Source organism: Benincasa hispida, chromosome 9, assembly GCF_009727055.1.
Source record: "Benincasa hispida cultivar B227 chromosome 9, ASM972705v1, whole genome shotgun sequence".
Classification (NCBI taxonomy): Eukaryota; Viridiplantae; Streptophyta; class Magnoliopsida; order Cucurbitales; family Cucurbitaceae; genus Benincasa; species Benincasa hispida.
In genome coordinates, this window is record NC_052357.1 from 82,114,429 (window position 1) to 82,139,622 (window position 25,194).

The window sequence follows — 25,194 nt, forward strand, 5'->3', positions numbered from 1 at the left end:
CGACTACGCGTGTACACAATTGTTTAGGAAAACTTGAGCTATCCTGTAGGCTTTCGTTAACTATACAATGGGCAGTGTACAAATCTGAAGCGATTGTCCGATCTCTATGCAAAATGAAAACTATTTTCATTTTATCCTTCAGTTATGAAAATTGAATGCAACCTCCCATTTTCACATACGGTTATGGAGAAAACCACCAACAATTATCTCATAATTGTTTAATTATAAATAAATATAATAACTAACTTATCATATTATATTTATAACCTATAGTTTTAATATCACATCATATACAACATATAAACCATAGTCATTTTCTCCTCCACTAGATATAAATCATATTTATATCATTTTCCTCCAATTAATGTATCTCATACATCATGTCAATTATATCATATATAATTGACCAGTTTAATCATATTATATATAATCAAACCCCCTCTTGTCAATTTGAACATTTCAAACAAACCCAAAAACTGATTCTCAACTTGAATCCATTAAGCTACCAAGGGGACCTTATGGACCTGTGGCTTGAAGCTCCAACGGTATGTGAATAGCTGATTAAACTCTTTAGCCACGAGATCCACCATCCGTTAACTACCAAGCACTCCACTAAAGACTGACAGTTGCACTCTTCTCACCACAGATATATTTATGTGTCCATCGGATATAACCAGTCAACAGTATTATAACCCTTCACAGATGCTCCTAAGTACAGTTGGGCCAATTTATTGTTTTGTCCCTGTAGTTATATCTAACTCCTTAAGTACCACTAATCCCTTTAATAAACAATACAACATAGTCCTACTATGTGTGGACACCTCTGGGGCCATGAGAAGGTGTGTGGCACCACATCGTTCAAGCCCTGAAATCAGCCCTTAAGGGAGAAATCTATCTACTTACCCCTGCTCCGCGAAAGGAGTAAATTCCATCTTGTGTAGTTGAGTTCCCAGCTCCTCAATCAGACGAATCCCCAAAGTGGTTGAGTCGGCAATCTGGCCACTCGCACCCATGCAAATCAAAGAACTGCCCTCAAAGGCAGGAGTTCCCAACTCACTCAGGATTAAGTCATGTTACCTATGGTCATCCTAGTGAAGTGAAGTCTCTGTCATGAACAATGTTATATAACGAGACTATAACACTTCGTGGTCCGGTCTTATACAAACTCCTTTGTATAGGACGCCCCCGCTCGCATGTCTTCACATGAATGATCAAGATCAGACCATCTGTAGCAAGTCATAATACTTGTAACTTTTCTACAAAGCGGGCCGCATCTGTAGTGTCACCAGGATAAGGTGTCCCTTCTATATCCATATACTACAGACCATTTTGGTTATCACTTAAGGCATGATCCACCTATATGTCTCCACATACATACTTAATTTACAACGACAACCAGGGATCTTAGTTTATTGGTTTGTGGTAAAGCAAATAAAATATCTCATGTTTCATAGACAACTGTGAAGAAAAATATTATATATTAATACATCACAAGCGTTTGTTCAATATAATGTTTACAAACTACAGGACCCAACGAGAGTTTAGGGCATCATCCCCAACATATTATGTACCTAAAATGAAAAGGAACTTAATCTTTGTATCTTGTTTGCTGGAACATATGTATAAAGTCACTTTTGATATAAATGAAGTGTTCATTACTTCAAAAAGTTTTCAAATGTGTACAGCTAAACTTGAAAATAACTTGTATGTGTTAAAACCAACTGAGGCAGAAACCATTTTAAATATAGAGATGTTCAAAACAACAAAAACTCAAAATAGGAAAAGAAAGATTTCTCCTAATACCTATCTTTGGCACTTAAAACTTGGTCACATAAATCTCAATAGAATTGAGAGATTGATAAAGAATGGTCATCTAAACCAGTTAGAAGACAGATCTTTACCTCCATGTGAATCATGCCTTGAGGGAAAATGACTAAAAGACCTTTTTCAGAAAAAGGTCTCAAAGCTAAAGAACCTCTAGAACTTATGCATTCAAACCTTTGTGGTCTGATGAATGTCAAAGCTCGGGGAGGATCTGAATATTATGCCAGTTTCGTTGATAATTATTCTAGACATGACTATGTTTACCTAATGCATCAAAAGTCTGAAACTCTTGAAAAGTTCAAAGAATATAAGACTGAGGTTGAGAACCTATTAGGTAAAAGGATAAAAACACTTTGATCAGATCGAGGTGGTGAGTATATGGATTTACAATTCCAGAACTATGTAGTAGAACAAGGAGTTCAATTCCAACTCACAGCACCTGGTACACCACAGCAGAATCGTGTAGCAAAAAGGAGAAATCGAACCTTGGTAGACATGGTTCGTTCAATGATGAGTTATGTCCAATTACCTCACTCCTTTTGGGGGTATGCAGTACAAGTTGTTGTACATATATTGAACATGGTTCCCTCAAAAAGTGTTTCAAAAACACCGTATGAGCTATGGAGAAGACGTAAAGGTAGTTTATGTCACTTCAGAATTTGGGGATGCCCAACACGCCTGTTGTTGCAAAACCTTAAGAAGTTGAAACGACATTAAAAAATATGCCTATTTGTAAGATACCCTAAAAAAACAAAAGGTGGGTTATTTTATGATCCTCAAGAAAATAAGGTATTTATATCAACAAATGCTACATTCTTAGAAGAAGATCACATAAAAAAATCATCAACCTCGTAGTAAACTAGTATTAGATGAGATGTCTAGAGAATCTACAGATAATTCAACAAAAGTTGTTGATCAAGCTGGTCCTTCAACAAGAATTGTTGCTCCATCACATCCTTCTCGTGAGATCAGAATGCCTCGACGTAGTGGGAGGATTGTTCAATAGCCTGATCGCTATATGGGTTTAGCAGAAACTCTTGTCTTCATATATGATGATGCCTCAAAGGATCCATTAACCTTTAGATAGGCAATGGAAGATGTAGATAGAGATCGATGGACTAAAGCCATTGACCTAGAAATGGAGTCGATGTACTTCAATTATGTCTGAAAATTTGTAGATCAATCAGATGGGGTTAAACCTATTGGTTGTAAGTGAATTTACAAGAGAAAATGAGGCCAAACTGGTAAGGTGAAAACCTATAAAGCCAGAATCATGGCAAAAGGTTTTACCCAAAGAGATGAGGTAAACTATGAAGAAACCTTGTCCTATTATCATGATTAAATCGATTAGAATACTTTTATCTATTGCTGCCTTCTATGATTATGAAATCTGGCAAATGGATGTCAAGACCACCTTTTTGAATGGTCATCTTGACGAAAGTATTTACATGTCTTAACCAAAAGGGTTTATTGAACAATGTCAAGAGCAAAAGGTTTGCAAGCTTAATATATCCTTTATGGATTGAAACAGGCATCTCGACCCTAGAATATAAGGTTTGACACTGTAATCAAATCTGATGGCTTTGAACAGAATGTTGACGAACCTTGTGTTTACAAGAAAATGGCCAACAAAACTATATCTTTCTTGGTCCTTTATGTTAATGATATCCTGCTCATTGGGAATGAGATAGGATTCCTTGCTAACATAAAGAGATGGCTAGCATCGCAATTTCAAACGAAATATTTGGGAGATGCATAATATGTTCTTGGAATCCAAATTGTTCAGTTGCAGAATAATGGAATGCTAGCACTATCTCAAACATCTTATATTGACAAGATGTTGTCAAGATATAACATGCAAAATTCCAAAAAGAATATGCTACCTTTTAGACACGGAATTCATTTTTCTAAGGAACAGTGTCCTAAGACACCTCAAGAAGTTAAGGAAATGAAAAGAATTCCTTATACATCAACAGTCGGGAGCTTAATGTACGCTATGTTATATATACATCCCGACATATGCTTTGCAGTTGGAATCGTTAGCAGGTTTTAGTCCAACCCTAGATAAAACCATTGGACTGCTATTAAGAACATCCTCAAGTATCTTCGAAGAACGAGGAACTATAAGCTCATGTATGGGCCTAAGGATTTGATCTTTACGAGATATACTGATTCTGATTTTTAGACGGATGTAGATTCTAAGAAATATACTTCAGGATCAGTATTTACTCTTAACGGAGGAGCAATAGTGTGGAGAAACATCAAACAAAGTTGTATTACTGATTCCATGATGGAGGCTGAATATATAGCTGCATGTGAAGCAGCAAAAGAAGCAGTATAGCTCATAAAGTTCCTGATAGATTTGGAAGTAGTTCCAAATATGCATCTGTCGATCACCCTGTATTGTGGTAACAATGGAGCTGTTGCTAACTCAAAGGAACCGAGGAGCCATAAAGCTGGAAACACATCAAGAGAAAGTACCATCTCATCCGGAAGATAGTACATAGAGGAGAAGTGATAGTCACGAAAATAGCCTCTGAAGATAATCATGCTAATCTGTTTATAAAGGCCCTTACGATTAAAGTCTTTTAGGGTCACCTGGTCGGACTAGGACTACGAGCTTTATAAATCTAGAGCAAGTGGGAGAATGTAAAGGGTATATAGATGCCCTAGTTTATTGTATTTTCTCTTTTCTCAATAGTATATATATGTATATATTGTAACCCACTGAAGTTTAAGTCCAAGTTGGAGATTGTTGAGAATGTCCTAAAACTCGTAGTTCGTAATCATGGAAACATATTCTATTTATCAATAAAAGTATTGTTGAAGCATTTATTCAATGAAAGTGTTATAAAATTGCATTATGTAATAAAAATCCAATAAACGAATCCATAGCTATAATATGAATACTGTAACTTTATGTAGACACATAAAAGTGGATCAAGTTATAGTATATAGCCAAAAAGGTCTACAAGTATATGGATGAGATTGGATACCTTGTCCTGAGAAACTATGGATGTGGTCTACTTTGTATATTGATAAAAGTGACGTGATCTTGAAATTGTTCACATGGAGACATGCGAGTAGAGGCATCCTATGCGAAAGAGTTTTGCATAAAATCGGACCACGAAATAGTCACTGTTTCTTTATACAACTGCTTACTGTTAAAACTGACTATTTCAATTTGATGACCTAGGGTAACTAGATCTTAATCCTGAGCTAATCATGAACTCCTATTTATTTCGGATTATCCTTTAATCTGCATATGTGAGAGTAGTTCAACAATGCTGCTCAACAAGCCTCCAATTTTGGGGATAAAACCGGATAGATAGTTGGGGACATAGTCCTGCAAGATGGAATTCACTCCTACCTATTTTAAGGTTAGCAGATAGGTTGTTTTCTTAAGTACTAATTCATGGTCTTGAACAAATGGGCCCCGCCTTCTCATGGTCGAGAGGGACATAGTTTATAAAATGATAATTTTGACCCAGCTATAAATATGAACAACATGTGAAGGATCGACTTACTGATTATGGTTAAATCAAGTGGATAAAAATATATCTACAGTGAGGAAAGTACAACCATCGAGCTATAGTGGTATGTCTTAGTAGTTAACGAATATTGATTAACTCAGATTAAAGAGTTTAACTGATTAATCTCGAATCGTTGGAGCTCATGATCTGTAGGTCCATAAGGTTCTCCACTAGCTCATAAAACATTACACTTTGGATAGAAAATTGAGTGAATTTGAAGTGTTCAAATTCAAAATTAGGGCTTTGAATTTGAAATGTTCAAATTCAATTTTAAGTTTTGGATAATTATATATTCGATATAATTAATGTTTAAATTTATCGAAATTAAACGTAAATTGGAGAGTTGAAAATATTTAAATATTGATTACATAAATAAGATTCATGTCTAAATTAGGTGTTTTATTAATTTAATATTTGATATTAAATTATTATTATTTATTTAAATAAAATTAATTTCAAATTTAATAAATTTAGTTTTAGAAATTGAGTTTATTATATAAATTAATTAATGAAATTTTAATTTTAATTTAGTCAGTGGAATTATCCCATTTTTTTTCACATTTTGACACCTTGAACACTCACTTAGTGCTAGTTGAGGTGTCAATGGCTTAATGTTTGAGTGCTTGCATGTTACAACTTGTTAAATACTTCATCATTCAGAATTTTGAAAGCATGCATTATGAAATTTGATGAAATTTCTTTAAAAATTCTTGAGCTCTAAAACTCTATCCAATCCCTTGCCCAATCTATCTCAATCTTGAGTTTCCACTACTCAATCCAAGGCTGAAAATAGTAGAGAAGACTCTTTTGGTAGTCTACTAGAGTTTTAGAGAACTAATTCATGGAATTCAATAATATTTGAAGTGATTCTACAAAGGTATACTTTCATGAAACCCTCTTTTTGTAAAATTATTTTTAATATGCTTTTGTAACTCAAATTAAGTGTAATTAAAGTGCCTAATGATTCTGTTAGCTTGTGTTTTATGCTTGTTCATGCTATCAGTATCTTGAACATTGATCCCTGTATGTCTCCACATACAATTCAAGATTCATAATGTAACACTCCAAATTTTTATTATTTATGTAATTTCAGTAATTTTTATTAATTGAGGGCATTTTTGGAATTTTTGGACTTACGTGTAATTGTGGGAATTTAATTATTGACGTTGAAATTATTCAATTTGAAAATTAATGGCAGGAATTAATTTCAATTTGGGAAGGAAATGAATTTAATAAAATAAAGTATAATAAGGAAAATAATGAAATACAAGGTTTATTTTATTTCCTTTTAAGTTGTTATTATTATTATTATTATACAAAACAAAACCATTTTCTTCTTTTTCCTCACGTCACCCGAGACCTCAACTCCCTTCTATTTTCATTTTCTCTAGCACCCTCACCGAAGCATTACCTCCAGCCACCGTTGACGCAACTTCGTGACCGCGCCGCTCGCCGTCGCATCGACCCCACCCCCTTCAGCCGATCTTCTCCACACGTCTCGCCTAACGGTTCCGTCCGCGAGCAACGCGTGCCACCAGTCGCCCCAACCGTGCGATCTCTCCCTTCTCAGTCGCATGTTCGTGCCTCTCCTCGTCGCCGACTCTACGCACTAGAGTTTTGCACTCCTCCGCTCACATCGCGTTGGTCGCAGTTGACTCCCAATCATCCGCAGGTTCTAGATTTAAAGTCACGCGCGTCTTTCGCCGTTCATGGGTTATGTGTTGTTGCCAAATCTGTCCAGCCGTCTACTGCCGCTTCTCCGTCTGGCCAGCCGTCGATACGATCTTCGCCGTCATTCCATGGGGTTTTTGCCAGAAACTTGGAATCTGGGGTAAGATCTAAAGTTTGTGTTTTATTGGATGGGTTTGGTCACCTATTGAGTTTAGATTTAATTTACTTATACTGATTATGTTGTGAAACTTAGATTGAAGTTTCAAGGTGTTAAGAACCGCTGTTTAGTAAGATTACAGTTCAGCTTTAGGGAATTTTGGAGCGTGATTGGTAAGTAATGTGAATTTGAAGCTCTTTGGAAGGGGTTAATATGCTGGAAATTTTGTTTTAAATTTCTAATTATGGGTTATGAATAGATTGGTATCTCCGTGCTAAGCTTAGAACAAATTTCTGGATCAACACATATTTTTAGGAAAGTTGTTTGTGGAGTTTGCGGTATTTTTGTATTTGAAATTTAGTCCTAAATGTCGGACTTAATTTTGACTATTGATTCAGGGTGTGATTCAAAAATTTTACTAAGTTAAAGGAGGGTGTGGATTACTTTTTGTTAGACTTGTCATCGAGGTAAGTAATCTTATTACCGGAACTGTCCACGGGCCGACACTAGATGTATGCTAGCATGATAGATGAATATTATGACAGAACCATAGCATGATAGATGGATAGTATAGTATAACCGATGTATGTTCTTGTATGAGGATCTGAAAGATTATTTGTGCATGTAGATACTTGAATGCTAGCATGAGATGATATTTGATTCCATAAGGTTGTATTTGATATGAGGTTATTGAGGCACATATGTATGTTGTAGAGTCATGATATTGAGGTGTATATATATGTTATAAAACCATGTTGTGATACTTGTGATGTTGAGATTGTGATAGTGTCCTCACTGATTAGTTAGATGCCCACTAGATGTTGTGTTTCCTTCGGGATTCATAGAGGTGGTTTATCCTTCGGGATTCACTAGAGGCTGTGTTTCCTTTAAGATTCACCAGAGGTTGTTTTCCTTCGGGATTCACCAGAGGTTGTGTCTCCTTCGGGATTCACCAGAGGTTGTGTCTCCTTCGGGATTCACCAGAGATTGTGTCTCCTTCGGGATTCACTAAATGTGGTGTTATCCTTTGAGATTCACCAGAGGTTGTGTTTCCTTTGGGATTCACCAGAGATTGTGTTTCTTCCAGGATTCACTAGAGGTTGTGTTTCCTTTAGGATTCACTAGAGGTGGTGGTTTCCTTCGGGATCCACCAAAGGTTGTGTTTCTTTCGGGATTCACCAAAGGTTGTGGGTCCTACGAGACTTATTAGAGGTAGTGGGCATACTTAACTACAGTAGAATAAGAATTAGTTTTTCATGTATGTATGTGTCTCATGAGGACTAGAGAAGTTTATATGTTTCCACTAGAGGTAGGCATCTAGAGGACATATATGCCTAGCCTGACCCCAATAGTAGGGTTACTTACTGAGTATTTTATACTCATGTTGTTGTTTCAGGTAAAGGTAGAAAAGCACCGGCGATTAACAAGCAGAATCCATGATCGAGCCACTGAGACCAGTTTTATACTTCCGCTCATGATATTTAGATTTCTTTCCCTGTTTTTCAACTTTCAATTTAATGTTTGAAACTTACTATTAAGATTTATGTTCAGACCTATTTATTATCATTTATGGGTACCCTATCGTCTATTTTTAATATTTGAATTTAATGAAGGTCTTTTGAGTTCAACTTATTTATTTAGCATTTATTTCACTATAAAAATGGTGTCGTTTTAAGTTCCATGCATGCATGTGTTTAGTAACGACCTAACTTGAGTGCTAGGGGGTCGGGTCGTTACACATAAGACAGTCTAGGATGTTAGTTTATCGGATTTAGGGTTATTAAGACAAAATAAAATACAACACTGTCAATAAAATTTATTGAAATTGTTGGGTTTATGTCCTAAAACTCATGGTTTGTAAACAATAAAACTTATTCTGAAAATTTAATAAGTGGTTATTGAATATAGGGGTGTTCAAAAAACCCGATGACCCGAAAAAATCAATCAACCCAACTTAATCCGTGCGGTTTGGGTTGGGTTATCAACTCATTTGGGTTTGGTTGGGTTCAAATAAATGAAAATTGTATGGGTTGGGTTGGTTCACGGGTTTATCTAATATAACCCAAACCAACCCGAATTTATTATTAACTTTAAAATATTTTTTTTTAACTTATAACACAATTATTTATACATATATTGATTTTAATTTTATTTAATTCCAATATTTTTTGAATAATTTATTCTTCAACAACTCTTAGAAGTAGTTTCTTTACACTTTAAAAAGAAAATTTTCACTATATAAATTGAAATTGAGTTGTTAATCTTAATTCAATATATGAAAATAATTAAATTAGACTTTTACATATTTATGTTTTGCTTATTTTTAGAATAAAATTTTAAATAAATGACCCGATCAACCCAAAGGTTGGGTTGGGTTGGGTTGGGTTCATTTTTTAATAAAGGTTATTTGGGTTGAAAAAATTTACAACCCGAACAATTGAATTGGGTCTAAAAAACCTTTCAACCCAACCCATGAATACCCCTTCAGACATTATAGTCTTACTTATGGGTTTTGTAGATGTAACATCCTGATTTTTATTTTGTAATTAAGTTTTTTTTTTATTGGCTACTTGGATAAATTATATGAGATTTATGTTTTTTTTTTACCAAGCTAAAATATGATTTAATTGTTTGGAATTAATTGAGTTTTATTTTGGCTTGTATTTTGGGAGATTTGGTTATCTATGGAGATATTTAAATGTGTATATTAGATTTTTTTTTTGGAAAGGAAAATATATATATAAGTATATATATTTTTGGGGAGATAATTAAGGAATTTGTTTTTTTAATGGAAAAGGAAGAGTTTAATTTGGTTATATATATATATTTGTGGAAAGGGTTAAAGGAATGAAAAAAAAAAAAAGAAGAAAAAAAAAGTAAATAAAATTTACTTTTCTCTCTCTCTCCTCAACCCGCATGCACGTTTTTTTCCTTCCTTCTTCTTCTTTTCCTTCCAGCCCTAGCCGCCAACACCGTCCGCCGTCTGCCTTCCAGCCCTCACTTGTCGTTCCGTCGAAGCCGCGAGCAGCGCCGCCAGTCTCACCTTATCGTTCCGTCGATGCCAGCCTTACCTTGTCGTTCCGTCGACGCTGCGAGCAGCGCCATCAGCCTCGCCGTTCCGTCTCCACTGCAAGCACCGCTGTCTCGCCGCTCTCCTCGCCAACGTCAGCCCCGCCGTCTAGTTTTGCTTCTGCCACCGTTCGCCCGCCACTGCCTTTTTTAGATTGGGTAAGATTGGATTGTTTTGGGCAAGGTTTGGTGTTGAGTCTTTTTTTTAAGTGCCTCTTGGTGTTGGAAACGATTTTAGTGTTACCCATTGTGTCGACTTTCAGGATTTGGATTTCGAGGCGTTGCTAACAAAGAAAGGACCATTCTCTTCATCGAAGAGTTTTAGTTTTGGTAAGTTTTGTGTAAACTGGTTGGTCATTCTTTTGGATTGAGAGTAATAGTGGAAAAAAAATAAGTTATTGATTTTGGAATTAATTCTTAATCAGATTGGCTACTTGAATCAAGTTTTGGAATTTGTCTTGGATCAAGCCACAACTTTGGGTTGATTCAAGTTTTTCAAAGGTTTTAAAGAATTATTTGCGTGGACTTTTGTGACCAAGTTGAGGTAAGTGATACTATTACTGGTGTCTTCGTGCCAGACGATCTAGATTAGACTTATGAAGTTACTTGGTTGACTCTAGAGCATGATTTTGTTTGATATTATGTTTTGCTAGTTGCATGGTGGTTACAAGTATTATGAGCATGTTAAAATTATAATCAATACTGATATTATGTATGTGATACATGAATAGACCAGTAGAGCAGTTTATTGTCTTGCCTTGACATGTGTTATTACTATGTTTGACGGTGTGCCTATGGGCTGCTAGACATGCGTGAACTGACAGGATAACGTTCATGTTATTATCATGTTTGACGGTGTGCCTACGGGCCGCTAGATATGCATGAATCGACAGGTTTACGTTCATGTTACTTTTATTTTCATGTTTCATGTTTTGACGGTGTGCCTACGGGCCGCTAGACATGCGTTTCAAGGCAAGATAGTACGTCTTTTGGTTTTCCTTTCGTCATCAAAAATCGATGTAACTGTATGAGCCACGGGCTAATTTTATTTTTTCTTTCTTTGCTCATTGATGCATAGTCTGATCCCGGTAATGGGATCACTTACTGAGTAGTTTATACTCAACCTTTATCCTTATTTTTTTTCAGGTAAGGGCAAGGACACTCGGGTGACTAACAAGAGGAATCCGTGAAAGTGCCAAAGGAACCAGAATTCGCTTTCGCATTTGACTGTTTATGTTTTCGCATGTTTTGTTTTTATCCATTCATGGATTTATCATAATTTAATTAAGTAATTTAACTATTTATTTATTCATTTTTTTTTTATAAATTGTTTCTTGTTAAAAGGGATGCACGAGTTGAACAATTTAAGATTTTGAGATATGTTAGAATATTTTTTGTATATACTTAATGTTGTTTAAGATTATGATTATTTTCTTCAATGAGAATATTTATGCATGCATGCAGTAGCGATTCCCTTTTTAATAGTCCTAGAAAGTGGGGTTGTTACAATAGACATTTGAAAATATTGTTGCCTATATTTTGAATTTTGTAGACATTATGGTCTTTCTTGTGAATTTTGGAGACTTGTTTGTTATAATAGATTTTGGATATCGTTCTTGGATTGTGGAATCTTATGTGTTTTTTATTGGTGATTCCAAGTTTTTTTTTTTTAAGGGAACCGATGGAACCAAACTAACCCAACCCATTTTTTATGGGTTGGTTTGGTTCAGGTTCATAATTTAGCAAGGGTTAGTTTGGGTTAGAAAAATATACAAACCAAACCATAGGGTTGGGCCTAAAATATCCCTAAACCCAACCCAACCCAACCCACAAACACCCCTAATTGAATATATGAATTGTTTATTTCATTTTATAAATAAATCCAATAAACTAAAATGACTATTACATGAATACTTGAACTTTATGTGGAGACATAAAAGTGGATCAGGTTCGAGTAAATGGTTAAAATGGTCTATAGTATATGAATAAGGTTGGGTGCCTTATTCTGGTAACACTATCGGATGCGGCCCACTCCGTAGTTTTTACAAAGAGTTGTAAAGTGCTACATACAAAGTGATCCTGATTCGTACATGTCAGACATGAGGAGTGAGGGCGTCCTGTGCAATGAGTTTGCACAAGATCGGACCACGAAATAAGTCACTTTTACTTTATAACTCTGTTTACTATTTAAGACTGACTATTTCAAAGCAATGACTTAGGTAACTTAACCTTAACCCCGAGTTAACTATGAAATCCTGTTTATTCGGGATTATCCTTAGATTTACATAGGTGAGGGTTGGCTCAACAACGCCGGTTCAATAAATCTCCATTTCAGAGGTAAGACCGGGTAGATAGCTGGGGACATAGGGTGCAAGATGAAATTCACTCCTACCTGCTTTTCAGGGATAGTAGAGAGGTTGTTCCTTTAAGTGTTGACTCTGGGTCTTGAACAAGGGGCTCCACCCTCTTGTTGACTCTAGGTCGGTCGGTCTACGATTTTTATATAACAAATTTGGAAAACCGATCGACCGATCGATATATATATGTGTGTATAAAATCAAGCTCACTTCCATCAATCCAAGTCCAAGTCTACTGCCTTTGTATTGATTTATTATTTTCTTTTTTATGTTGGCATAATTTTCAAACTCACTACCTGATTGATTTTAATTTTTTAATAAAAAAGTATTGATCTAAATTTTTTCATAAAAAAATGATTGATTTAAATTTTTAAAAGTTGCAAAGTATGTTAATCCAACGATAATACTTCATAAATTATCTTTCCTTTTCGTTCACTTTGGCTTTACATGAAAAAAACCACAAAACTACACAATTCCAATTTTTTGGTCGGTTTTCGGTGCTAGTTTTCTCCCAATACCGAAACCGACAAACCGTTGTACACTTGTACTACTTGTATCATCAATATCTTTGGAAAAAAGAATTAATATATTTTTTTCTAAATCATAATTTATGTTTAAAACACAAACTCGCGGTCAAAGACAGCTTGCAAAAGGATTGACCGGCGAACGGTGGCTCCGACCGTTGGAGGCCATTATATAACGATCGGCGAATGTGAATTATGCACAATTCCAATTCTAAGGGGTTAATTCCGGAACGTGGTAAATAATTTTTAGCCGCCGAAAACCCCTCTTTCAATCTCTAATCCGTACTCTCAATCAGTTTCCAAACCCTAAAAACTCAATCGAACCCACCGTGATCCGACCACTCCGGTTCCTTTCCCGCTACCAGTATTGGTTTTGGCGCCACCATTCTCCCACCGCTACTTCAAACAACAACCCTAACTGTGAGTAATCTATTTCTCTCTTTTTCTTTAGGCTCTTTAGTGCATTGGATTCTGCATCGTCCATCTAGTTTCCGATAAACAATCGGGCAAAGGGAATGGATTTGAAAAAGAAACGTTTAACGAGGAGGTGGGTTCTTCATAAGTATTGAAATTTGTTTATATTCTTAAAGATAACCGCGGGTTATCTCAAGGAAGTGAAGTCTAGTGGAAGAAAGGATTCGGGTTTGCAGAAGCATCGAGGAGCTAATTGGATTCTCCGCCACTCATTTGATAGGAAACTTATGTCCCTTGGGAATCGGTCTGTCATTGTTCGACCGTGTCCCTCGTCTTGAAATCTCCATCATGCCAATTTTCTGGTTATACGGTATTATTGTGGCTTCTTGGAGATTGTTAATCTTGAGAGTGAAGGGTGCGGTGATATTCTCACTCGTGCCGCATGCGGTCGGTGTATTTCCTCACACCTTGTTATGAAATTTGGAGGTTTAGGATGTATAGGAAACAAGAAGGATGACGGGACGGGATATATGTTCCATTGTTTACTTGCTTCTTCATGAATTTAGACCGTCTAACCGTTGTTCATTTCCATGCCTAACCATACGGGCGTTTGCGTCATAAATGACGTATTGAGACGTTCAGTTGTACGAAAATTTGACATAATTCTAAGTTCTCTTGCCGCCGTCTTTAATACTTTCGTAGGGCACGTTGAATGACATTTTGTGATTTACTGGCATGCAATGTAGATTACTTTAGCCACCCAGTCATGGGTGGAGTATGAAGTTGACAAGTTGGCTAAGATCCGATTCCATCGTCCAGGAAACTACCCTTTGAAAATTGAAATTAGACATTTTTTTTATTGGACATACGTTGGGATCCAATTAGTTATTTATTAGCTAACGTTTCTAAGTTGTTTGCAGTTTCGTCTCTGTTTCTTGCTTTTGGTGGACTTCATCTGGGAGTTAGCAACCTGATCTGTTGGTTTTGTGAACTCTAGTTACCTTTTTTATGCTCAAAGCTTGACGCTCGGTTATGCTCTGAAATGGAAAATCTGTCTCAGTCCTCAGGTGGACAGGTAACAGAACTCTCTCTTAGTTCTCAGTTCTCACTAGGCATCTCTGATTTTAGCTCGTTATATGTATGTATGTGTGTTTATATATAGAAGTACTTGTATACGTTTTATTGCTTACACTTGCTGCCTTGAGATCAAACATTTAGTTCGTTTGTTCAATTATTATCATAATTTTACAAATTCCTGGGACTGTTTCCCTTCCTTCTTGGCATATTAGTGTTTGGCTCTTTTGGTTATTTCCATTGGTGTTCATACTATAAAATTCTAGTTCACTGATTCTTGCCGGGTTTTATTTGGTTTTTTCTATTTGTTATGATATTTGGTGAAGTCTATGTTCTATTTTACGTCTGTAGAGTTGATCTGAGTCTCTGAGATTTTTCTGCTGCAGTATCGACCAATTAACCCTGCACAACCAGGCCAGACATTCATTTCATCATCTGCCCAACAGTTCCAGTTAGCAGGGCAGAATATATCTTCATCAAATGTTGGAGGGCCAGCTGGTCAAGTCCAGCCACATCAATATCCTCAATCAATGCCGCAGTTAGTGCCAAGACCCGGCCATCCTAGCTATGTCACTCCTTCGTCCCAGGCTATACAAATGCCTTATGTTCAGACAAGGCCGCTTACTTCTGTCCCGCCTCAGTCCCAGCAAAATGTGCCTGCACCAAATAATCATATGCATGGCTTGGGTGCTCATGGACTACCTCTTTCTTCACCATATACTGTAATCCTCACTTTCATTACGTTGTCTACTTGCTTTTCTGTTAATTCGAGAAGACAGTATTTTATTTTATTTTCTGTCTAGTATATTCTTTGTCCATTTTTGACTGACACCGAATGATGTTGGTTTCATTTCTCAGTTCCAGCCAATGTCACAAATGCATGCACCTGTTGGTGTTGCTAATAGCCAACCTTGGATGTCTTCTGCAAGCCAGGCTACAAACCTTATCTCACCAATCGATCAAGCTAACCAGCATTCTTCTGTTTCTGCTTTAAACCCAGTATGATCTGCTTTTCCTGTTTACTTTTGTCTGCTTCATTGATTGGAGGGGTGATATAGGTTTTGTATGAAAACATGCAGGAGATGGACTTCAATTTATTGTTTCTATTCTTTTCATTGTAATTTGTAATTGTCATTTCTCTTCTTTTAGCACATTTCAAGTGTTGGCTTATTTATCAGGGCCTTGATAAATGGTCTTAGGAAAGGATGGATGAAGGTAGGGATGTATATGATAAGTTGGGGAAAGTTTTGACCCCGAGTGAGTATTTGTGGAGACAACTAGAGATTGCATGGGCGGAGAAGTGGGGGGGGGGGGGTGTTGGCCTAATTAATTGGTGCTTAATATGGTTTACACACAACGTGTGTGATTTATGGCTTTTGAGGACTCCGTAGAAACTGCTGAAAATTTGTCTCCCAAAGCTGCATTGCTTTATGAATAGTATCATATGTTTTGGGAGAAGTGAGCCCCATAGTAGATTTCAGGCAGTTTCATAGTGCGCTTGTTTCATTGACTTTTTCATTGCCTTTATTATTTATGCTTGAATTAAACGTATGAAATTTTCAGTAATGATAGGTTTTTGATAGGATGTACATATAAATCTTAGAATCCTCCTTGTTATTCTTTTTGACAACTAGTTGCTTTTCAGTCATTGATACAAAAGAAGGGCTGAAATTCTTTGTTTTAGTGTCATAAAAGCAATTATTTATGGTCTGTGATACGAGAAGGAAAGAGTGAGTGCTTTCGCTAAATTACATTATTCTTCTTGGTGTTCCCCTTCAAAATCTTCATGTAATTACTATAGGTCTGTAATTAGTTCAAAATGGTAGCTCTTTTATAAGCCTGTAAGGCGCACACACTTCTATATGTAACGTCCACATTGGGCAAAAAGTAAAGGTCTATTTTTCTTAAAAGAGGACTAACACAATATTTTTCTTTGAGAAATTAAGACAGATTTCTAATGTTAACTCCTCAGTGCTATTAAGATGCTGATCTCTGAATCCTGATGGGTTTTTTTTCATGCCATTTGTAACATCAGGCTGCCAATGCTCCAGTCTTCAATCAGCAGTCGTCATCTGATTGGCAAGAGCATACATCGACTGATGGAAGAAGGTGATGTTGTATTTATCACCATGGTTATAGCTTTTAGATTTCTTAAAATCCAAGTTTAAGTATTTGTCAACTTGATGTTGTGGCTACACAGTTAATTTATTAATAGTCATTCTGCAGGTTGTATGTATAATTTTTCCACTGTTTCTAGCACTTTGCAATTTTCTTGATTTCTCTTGCGAAAATGATTTTCTATCCAGATATTATTACAACAAAAAAACCAAACAGTCTAGTTGGGAGAAACCATTGGAACTTATGACACCACTTGAGGTAATCGTCATTTTTTTTAATCATCTGTTATTTGTACCTATAATGTTGAAGAAAGGGCTTCTCTAGACAAAATTCACGGTCATAGATATTCTCTTCTAATATTTTCTTTTCATTCATATTCAATATCTTGGGATGTATAGTGGCTCTGTCACTCCGTGGAATAATATTCTTTGGGGTTGGGATGTATAATTTGAAATCATGACTTTTTGGAACTTCTGTTAATCCAGGAATCATGTATGATCTTTCTAGGTATGTGTTTATATCAGTTATTGGTTTAGCTTCTTTCGGTTTATTTCTGTATATATATTCTCTAATAAGGTGTAAAGGTTTTCTTTATTGGATATTTTGTTTGACTATTGTTTTTTATTGTCCTCTTTTGTATTCTATAATTGGTATTATATCTTTACAACTCTGTATTTTCCTAGTCGTACAACTAGCTCAAATATCTTTTCCCAAGAAACTATAACCGTGTTTAAGATTCGAATAATTGTTACAGAGGGCTGATGCATCAACTGTCTGGAAGGAATTTACTGCTCCAGATGGAAGAAAGTGGGTTCTTTTGTCTCTGTCCTCAGCTCCTATATTTCCAGTTTTTCATTAGCATTGTCGCGTTCACATATTCAAGTTTTTTTTGGTGTGTTTCATACTTTGATCTTCATGATTAAGCTTGCACTCAAATTGTTTACCATGGAGTTGGAATAGGTACTATTACAATAAGGTGACGAAGGAATCGAAGTGGACCATGCCAGAAGAATTGAAGGTTGAAACCATGGGTTACAACTTTCATATCTCTTTCTCATTTTTTCTTTCAAAAGGATTTCTTGGCTTTCAATCTAACTTCGTAGATTTGCTCGCAGTTGGCTCGTGAGCAGGCTCAGAAAGAAGCTGCCCAAGGAACACAAACAGATATAGCTGTTACGACACCTCAACCTACACCTGCTGCTGGTCTCTCCCAAGCTGAAATACCAGCAATTTCTTCTGTTAACTCTAGCATTTCTCCAACGGTCCCTGGGGTTGCAATGAGTCCAGTTCCAGTCACTCCTTTTGTTTCTGTATCCAATTCTCCTTCAGTGGCGGTTTCTGGATCATCAGCTATTACCAGCACACCCATTGCTTCATCAACTAGTGTGATTGGAACAGTTTCTTCTCAACCTGTTGCTGCTTCTGGAGGTACTGGTCCTCCTGCTGTGGTCCATGCCAATGCTTCGTCAGTGTATGCACTAGTCTTGCTGATATAGTTTCCACATCCACTCTTCCTTTGGATAGCAGCTTCAAGTGCGAGTATTATACAAATTTAGTTCTGCTCATTGTTGACTGTGTTATTTGTTTTTTTTTTCTTTTTTCTTTTTTTTTTAATAGGCCTCCTTTTGAAAGTCTTGCATCTCAAGATGTCAAAAATAATGTTGATGGGACTTCCACGGAAGACGTTGAGGTAATTTCTAGGAGATTAAAATCTAGAACATCTTGCCTGATAAGTGATATTGATTTATTTTCTTTTCTGAAACTTTATTTTAAGTAAGATCTTTCTACTTCTAAATTTGAATAAATAAGCTAGGTTAAGTTGGTTAGTTCATCTACCAACTATTTTCACCTTCCTGAATTTGGCTCATAGTTGTCTACTAGCTTTCAGTATAATTTTTTGGAGTCATGATAGGAAGCAAGGAAGGGAATGGCAGTTGCAGGAAAAGTTAATGAGACCGTTTTAGAGGAAAAATCTGCTGATGATGAACCGTTAGTATTTGCCAACAAGCAGGTACTTTCTGAAAAACATGTTCTCTTGTCATACTTTTAGATAAACAAAAATTGACTGCCCCGTGGGTGTAATAGTGAAGATGTATTTTTTTTCATTATTAGTGTATTTATTCTCTTAAAAATATATTTTTTAACATTAGGAGGCAAAGAATGCATTTAAAGCTCTTCTGGAATCTGTAAATGTTCAGTCTGATTGGACGTGGGAGCAGGTTTGTTTGGTTTAGACTTCTTTCAAGTTTAATGGTACATTTTTTCAATTTTTATCTTATTGCATGCTAATTCAATCTGATCAGGCTATGCGAGAAATAATTAATGACAAAAGATATGGCGCCTTGAAAACTCTTGGTGAGCGGAAGCAAGCATTCCATGAGGTATTGATATGATTGGACTATAATGAAGTTTTATTGAAATGACTGAGATGAAATAGTGCTCTGGTGCTCTGGTTCACCCTTTTCCCCAGCAGTTTTTCTTTGCAACAAAGGCAGACCATACCTTATGATTATTTTGATGAGTTTTATGTTTTTAGTATTTGGGACATAGGAAAAAATTGGATGCTGAAGAAAGACGCATAAGACAAAAAAAAGCTCGTGAGGAGTTCACTAAGATGTTGGAAGTAAGTTTGTGCATACAATTTCTTCTGTCATGTCCTTTCTATTCTTATATAATATTGTTAAAGATGCTGATTTTTGCTTTCATATTCATTTATCTCTCAGGAGTCCAAGGAACTCACATCGTCTACCAGATGGAGGTTGGTTGCATAGTTATTATTTTTTGTTGTCATTATTTATCTATCTTACTACTTGTAAAGTCTGTTTGACTTTATAGTTTTTCCTTTGAATTTTTTGTGGGACAGCAAAGCTGTTAGTATGTTTGAGAATGATGAGCGGTTCAAAGCTGTTGAACGTTCTAGAGACCGAGAGGATCTTTTCGAAAGCTACATAGTGGAACTTGAGAGGAAGGTAGGAATCATTTAGTTATTCATGCACGTGCATGTGCACCATTCAATGAGAAATTTCCCTTATGTAGGGAGGCTTGTATGTGAGTCGGTGGTAGTGTAGGGAAACTAAAAAGTGACAAAGAATTTTGCTTTTAATAAAAAAAATTGAAATTGTATTGACTGCATGAAGAACTTACCAAAAATGGCGAATAGCTGAACTGGAAAAACATGTTTCTTAGCTTGATAACCTGATACTATAACCTCTTTTACGTAGAAAGTCTATGAAATTACCCTTCTCCAGATAATGGAACATTCACATTGACATTCTCTCTTAAATTCAGGAAAAAGAAAGGGCTGCAGAGGAGCACAAGAAAAATATTGCTGAATATAGGAAATTTCTCGAGTCATGTGATTACATAAAGGTATTTTCCTCAAGGATTTGGGATGTACAAAATTAAATTTACCTGTTCCTTATTATGCGTGTTCTCTTGATTGTCTTCTGGTGTTCAGGTGAGCAGCCAGTGGCGGAAAGTACAAGATCGGTTGGAAGATGACGAAAGATGCTCACGTCTTGAGAAACTTGATCGCTTGCTTATTTTCCAGGTATGTCTTTCTTTTTTATTTGATTTGATTTGCTGGTTGTGTATTCGAACTTAAATTCTATGCCAAATTTGGTTGGGACAGGACTATATACGTGACTTGGAAAAGGAGGAGGAGGAGCAGAAGAAGATACAAAAGGTCTTACTGTACAAGTCATTTTATCATTTATGATAGTTGCGCCCTTGTTAAGTGCATAAGACACTGACATTCATGTTTAACCACTTGAAGGAACGCGTGCGGCGAATTGAAAGAAAAAACCGTGACGAGTTCCGCAAACTCATGGAAGAACACATTACTGCCGGTGTTCTTACAGCTAAAACTTTCTGGCGTGATTACTGTATGAAGGTACAGAACTTCTTAATCTGCTGCAGAGCGTGAAAATTTCGATAGGAATCTTTCCACCCCTTCCTCATTTTTCTTTTCTTTTTTTTGCTAGGTTAAGGAGTTGCCTCAGTATCAAGCCGTTGCATCAAATATATCTGGCTCAACACCAAAGGACTTATTTGAGGATGTTATAGAGGAATTAGAGAATAAGGTTATTATCTTATATTACTGTTTTGCTGTTTTTTCTCCTCCCTTTTCCACACTCAATTTCCTTTGCAACTTTCTTCCATGGAATATATTTTCCAGTATCTAACGCTTATATACAAAAAAATAATTAACATACTGTGTGAGTAAATATACCAGGAAATGCACTGTGAATAAAGGTATTTAGCATGTCTTTTGTCCTCGAGTCTTTTCCCTGGTAGAAATTCTTTTGATGATTGAGAATAACATGAGACCACCAACTTCCTAAAGCCATAGAGCATTTTCCTTTTAGAGGTGTGATTTTCGTCGAAAGGCCTCTGCTGACCTTTTAATGTCTAGTTTCCAACATTTTAACTTGCAGCAACTTTAGCATTCAAGAAGTAACATCTTCGGATCTTCCCATCTAATCAAAACAATGAATGAAAACTTTGGTCTATATAATTGAGTAATGGTGCTTGCTATGCATACATAACTACGTTGTGAAATTGTATCAAATGAAGTTGGCTACAGACTTCTTGGCTGGCAAATTAAATACATTGAATCCAGATTTATGGTAATTCAGTTGTTTTTTTTTTGACAGCAAGTTCCTAGTCTAACTGATCTTAGTTTTCCTCTGATAGAAACGACTGTTCTCATTGATAAAGAATGAAAGGATACAAGCGCATACAAAATAAACTAAGCCCACAAAGACCTCATTAGAGAAAGGGGGACCAACTGTTAAACTTAGCTGATGATAGGAGTTATTGCATTTACAAATTTTGTTGCTCAGTGAATTTTCCTCTGTTCATCAGCTTGAATCCTCTTGAAGGTACATGTTAACCTGAAAAGAATATTCCAAGACCGCCGCATTCTTGTTACTCCCAACAAATAGTTTCAAAGTGCATTGACGGATTTCTCATTTTATTTCCGTAATTTGGCACATCTTTATGTCTTAGTTCAAATGTTTGCGGTTGTATTATTGTTGAATCCTAGTTGGTTTTGAAATTTCACTCTCAAGCTCACATTTACGACCCATCTGTCCAAACTTGCAGTATCATGAAGAAAAAACTCAGATAAAAGATGTGGTGAAGGCAGCGAAGGTAGTATAATCACAATCTTTATTAACAGTTTCTGCTGCTGAATCCATTTGTAATTTTAAGGGAATGCTTTTCAGATAACCATTACTTCATCATGGACATTTGATGACTTTAAGGCTGCCATTGAAGAGGGTGGTTCTCTTGCAGTTTCAGATATAAATTTTAAGGTACCACTTAACCCTTCTATCCACTAACTATACCTCTCTCTCCCTCCGATTATATGGTTTTACTTAAAGATTTACGACATTCTTAACTTTAGCTGTTGTACTAGTGTCATGTATAATATTTTTGTATTGTTTCATTTTTCTATTTTCCTGAAACAAAATTTGCATTCTGATCTCATAAGTTGAGATAACTACGATGCTCATAATATCTGACTAGGATGTCAATATTTGATCCTATAAATATATGGTTGTTTTGTCCCTTTGGAGACATCCGATAAAATTGGAATGATACAGAGAAGATTAGCATGGTCCCTATGCAGGGATGACACGTCCAAAATAAACATCGGGTTGTTTTTAAATTAGTCCTGGAAAGCCGAACGCTGAGTTTGCGTCTGTGAATGCATTCCTACTCCCAAATTCCCGTTGTTGACTCTAGGCCCATAAATCCTCCTCTCTGAAAAACTTCATTGCCTTGTCTGTATCTTTAATTTTGCATCCTTTGGTTTGTATTGGCAATCATCATATAAGTGAACATGATGTGTGTTTTGGGATATTAATAATACCCTTCCTACCGTGTTGAAGCTTGTATATGAGGACTTACTAGAACGAGCCAAAGAGAAGGAGGAGAAAGAAGTCAAAAGGCGCCAACGTCTAGCTGATGACTTCTCAGGACTGCTCCAGTCATTCAAGGTATTTTAAACTGTTGATGAGATGTGAGCCCAATTTTGGCTGATTATTTTCTCTACAGCAAGCTGACCTACAATGGTTGTATTTGTGATGCAGGAGATTACAACTTCTTCCAACTGGGAGGATAGCAAACAGCTTTTTGAAGAGAGTGAAGAGTATAGGTAGCTCTTAAAGATTTCTGTTATTTATTATAATGGCGTTTTTAAGTACTCAAATCTCTGTTCTATTTGGACTTTCTTTTTCTTCTGTTGTGGATTAGATCAATTGGGGAAGAGAGCTTCGCGAAGGAAGTTTTTGAGGAATACATCATGCATTTACAAGAAAAGGCAAAAGAGAAGGAACGTAAGCGTGAGGAGGAGAAGGTGTAGTACATTTCCTCTTATTCTCGATAAGTTTGAAGGTCCTACTTTTGAGTCGTTGGGTGAAGGCTTTTTAGTGTATTTGCTTAGAGATGTCTTTTGGACGATGCCTTTTGGTTTGTATGGTTGTTATAGCTTAGATTTTATTTATTTAATTTTATATAAGAAACCAAGTTTCCTTAAATGAAAGAAATGGTGACCGTTCTTTTTCCTTCGAATAAGTTTCTAACAAAAAAGTTATGACTGTTATTTGGATTGGAATTATTATTATTTTTGAAGTCAAAGTCCTCGGTAATTATTTATTTAAAAAAAAAGAAGTACGTGGTAATCCAATTCCTCTGTTAAAGTAGATGGGTTCTTTGACAACTTTAACAAATGTGTAATGATCAACTGTTTGGAAGTTTTTCTCCTCCTGAGAAGAGAACTATTTTCACAGGCTAAAAAGGAAAAAGAACGAGAGGAAAAGGAGAAGCGGAAGGAAAAAGAGCGGAAGGAGAAGGACAGGGAGCGTGAAAAAGAAAAGGGCCGGGTCAAGAAGGATGAAACAGATAGTGAAAATGTAGATATGAGTGATACTCATGTCTACAGAGAAGACAAGAAAAGGGACAAAGACAAAGATAGGAAACATCGGAAGCGACATCATAGTGCCACTGATGATGGTGCTTCTGATAAAGATGAGAGAGAGGAGTCTAAGAAGTCCCGCAAACATGGCAGTGACCGAAAAAAATCAAGGAAGGCACGTGAATGACCTTGTAGATGCTTGTGACTTTGTTTTTTTTAATGATAACATAAATTAAATCTCTCTATGTTTCTTGGCAGCATGCATATTCACCTGAATCAGACAGTGAGAGTAGGCACAGAAGGCACAAGAGAGATCATCGAGACAGTTCCCGTAGAAATCATGATGAACTTGAAGACGGGGAGCTTGGCGAGGATGGTGAAATTCAATAGTCCTTTGTTCTCGATATCGGGAATTTCCTTCGACGTTTCGGAGGGGTCAGCTGTCCACCGGCATGATCAATGTGATTATAAGAGCCAGTGGTGGTGGTGGTGATAAACTTCCGGAAAAGGATTCTTTTGAAGAGGAGATGAAGGGTGGCCCAGTTATCATTCTTCCATTGTCTGTTAGTGGATACATACTTTTGTAGTTTTCCTTATAGGAGTTAGTGACGTATATGATGAACCAGCCATTTGATTGGAAGCCATTTTATTTATTTTGCGAGCTGGTTTTGTAAGTCAGCATCTTCCCTTAACATCTTTTGTAATTCTGTTAGAGAGTAAATCCATATGCTGCAAATTTGCGGTTCTTTTTACAGACAGAAGTTCGATTATTGAGGCTATCTTAAAGATGATTTTACAGCAGGAATCGTAACCAGAATGAAAACAATAGGAAGAGTGTACTAATTTGTGACATCGTTCGTCAAAATTGTGTTTACAGCACATTGTGGTTGATATAACTTAATACTTTTCTTTTTTTTTTTTTGGTCAGAGTTTCAACCTTTTTTGTCGATAATTTTTAACATTTTGTACCTGTCTGGTCTTTCTAAAAGCAAAAGATGAAAGACAAATGAATTGCTTGATGGATTACTGTACCTGAAATGGACAACGGGAGGAATCACTTTATGCCGACAATCCTATTGAATAGACATCTCAGGTCGTGCAACGTGTCTTCTATTTGAAATGATTTAGTTAATATCTGAATAGGTGGTTTTGTAGTATTCAAGAGATATTAACGAGCTTGTAAAATGGTTTTGGCTTTTTTTTTTTCCGAAAAGCAGTAGGTTCATGAAATGATTTGAGAGATCCAAATTCATTTAAGATTGCCTATTGATTAGTATCTCCTCTCTTCCTAAAGTGTAAATTTCTGTCCCTACGTGGTTGAGTGAAGCTTCTAGGATGTGAGTATACACACGCATATGCATGTGTCAAATGTGTCATGGATATAGATCTCAACTGCTGCATTACATATTGATATCTGATAGCAATCAACAAATCAGTATTTTGGCTAGCAGATGTCATACGCGTCAATCTGAGTTTAGCTTAGTGGATAAGACACTAATTTACCTCATGATTGTTGGACCCAAAATAGATG

The 25,194-nt window shown here is 36.2% G+C and overlaps 1 protein-coding gene, 1 long non-coding RNA gene and 1 other non-coding gene across 4 annotated transcripts; all 3 read left to right on the forward strand.

Moving 5' to 3' along the window:
* Nucleotides 1–10,020: 10,020 nt before the first annotated feature.
* On the forward strand, nucleotides 10,021–11,606 carry LOC120086463. Of its 2 annotated transcripts, none has more exons than XR_005484228.1 (3): nucleotides 10,021–10,413; nucleotides 10,518–10,798; nucleotides 11,401–11,606. It is a non-coding gene; the product is annotated as an uncharacterized LOC120086463 (long non-coding RNA). The 2 variants fall into 2 exon arrangements; XR_005484227.1 differs by lacking the exon at nucleotides 11,401–11,606 and having other exon boundaries at nucleotides 10,518–10,584; nucleotides 10,680–11,359.
* A 1,720-nt stretch (nucleotides 11,607–13,326) lies between these two features.
* Nucleotides 13,327–24,442, forward strand: LOC120085470 (pre-mRNA-processing protein 40A). The gene is made up of 28 exons (XM_039041447.1): nucleotides 13,327–13,555; nucleotides 14,470–14,624; nucleotides 15,010–15,345; nucleotides 15,482–15,622; nucleotides 16,659–16,732; nucleotides 16,930–16,999; nucleotides 17,496–17,548; nucleotides 17,702–17,759; nucleotides 17,857–18,212; nucleotides 18,359–18,431; nucleotides 18,654–18,752; nucleotides 18,892–18,960; nucleotides 19,045–19,122; nucleotides 19,278–19,364; nucleotides 19,465–19,499; nucleotides 19,605–19,710; nucleotides 20,030–20,110; nucleotides 20,199–20,291; nucleotides 20,373–20,426; nucleotides 20,517–20,633; nucleotides 20,725–20,823; nucleotides 21,848–21,895; nucleotides 21,970–22,059; nucleotides 22,639–22,746; nucleotides 22,840–22,904; nucleotides 23,003–23,105; nucleotides 23,539–23,838; nucleotides 23,922–24,442. The coding sequence occupies exons 2-28, from the start codon at nucleotides 14,592–14,594 to the stop codon at nucleotides 24,051–24,053; spliced, it is 2,958 nt and encodes a 985-aa protein (XP_038897375.1). The 5' UTR covers nucleotides 13,327–13,555; nucleotides 14,470–14,591; the 3' UTR covers nucleotides 24,054–24,442.
* LOC120087443 lies at nucleotides 22,312–22,413 on the forward strand. Its single transcript, XR_005484583.1, has one exon. It is a non-coding gene; the product is annotated as a U6 spliceosomal RNA (small nuclear RNA).
* Nucleotides 24,443–25,194: the final 752 nt, after the last annotated feature.

Bases quoted from the DNA above. Each gene is read 5' to 3' on its own strand.
- LOC120085470 (XM_039041447.1), top strand. From the start codon at position 14,592: ATGGAAAATCTGTCTCAGTCCTCAGGTGGACAG. The intron at 18,961-19,044 runs GTTTGTTTGGTT...CAATCTGATCAG, and splicing joins CTGATTGGACGTGGGAGCAG to GCTATGCGAGAAATAATTAA. The intron at 20,111-20,198 runs GTATTTTCCTCA...TCTGGTGTTCAG, and splicing joins AGTCATGTGATTACATAAAG to GTGAGCAGCCAGTGGCGGAA.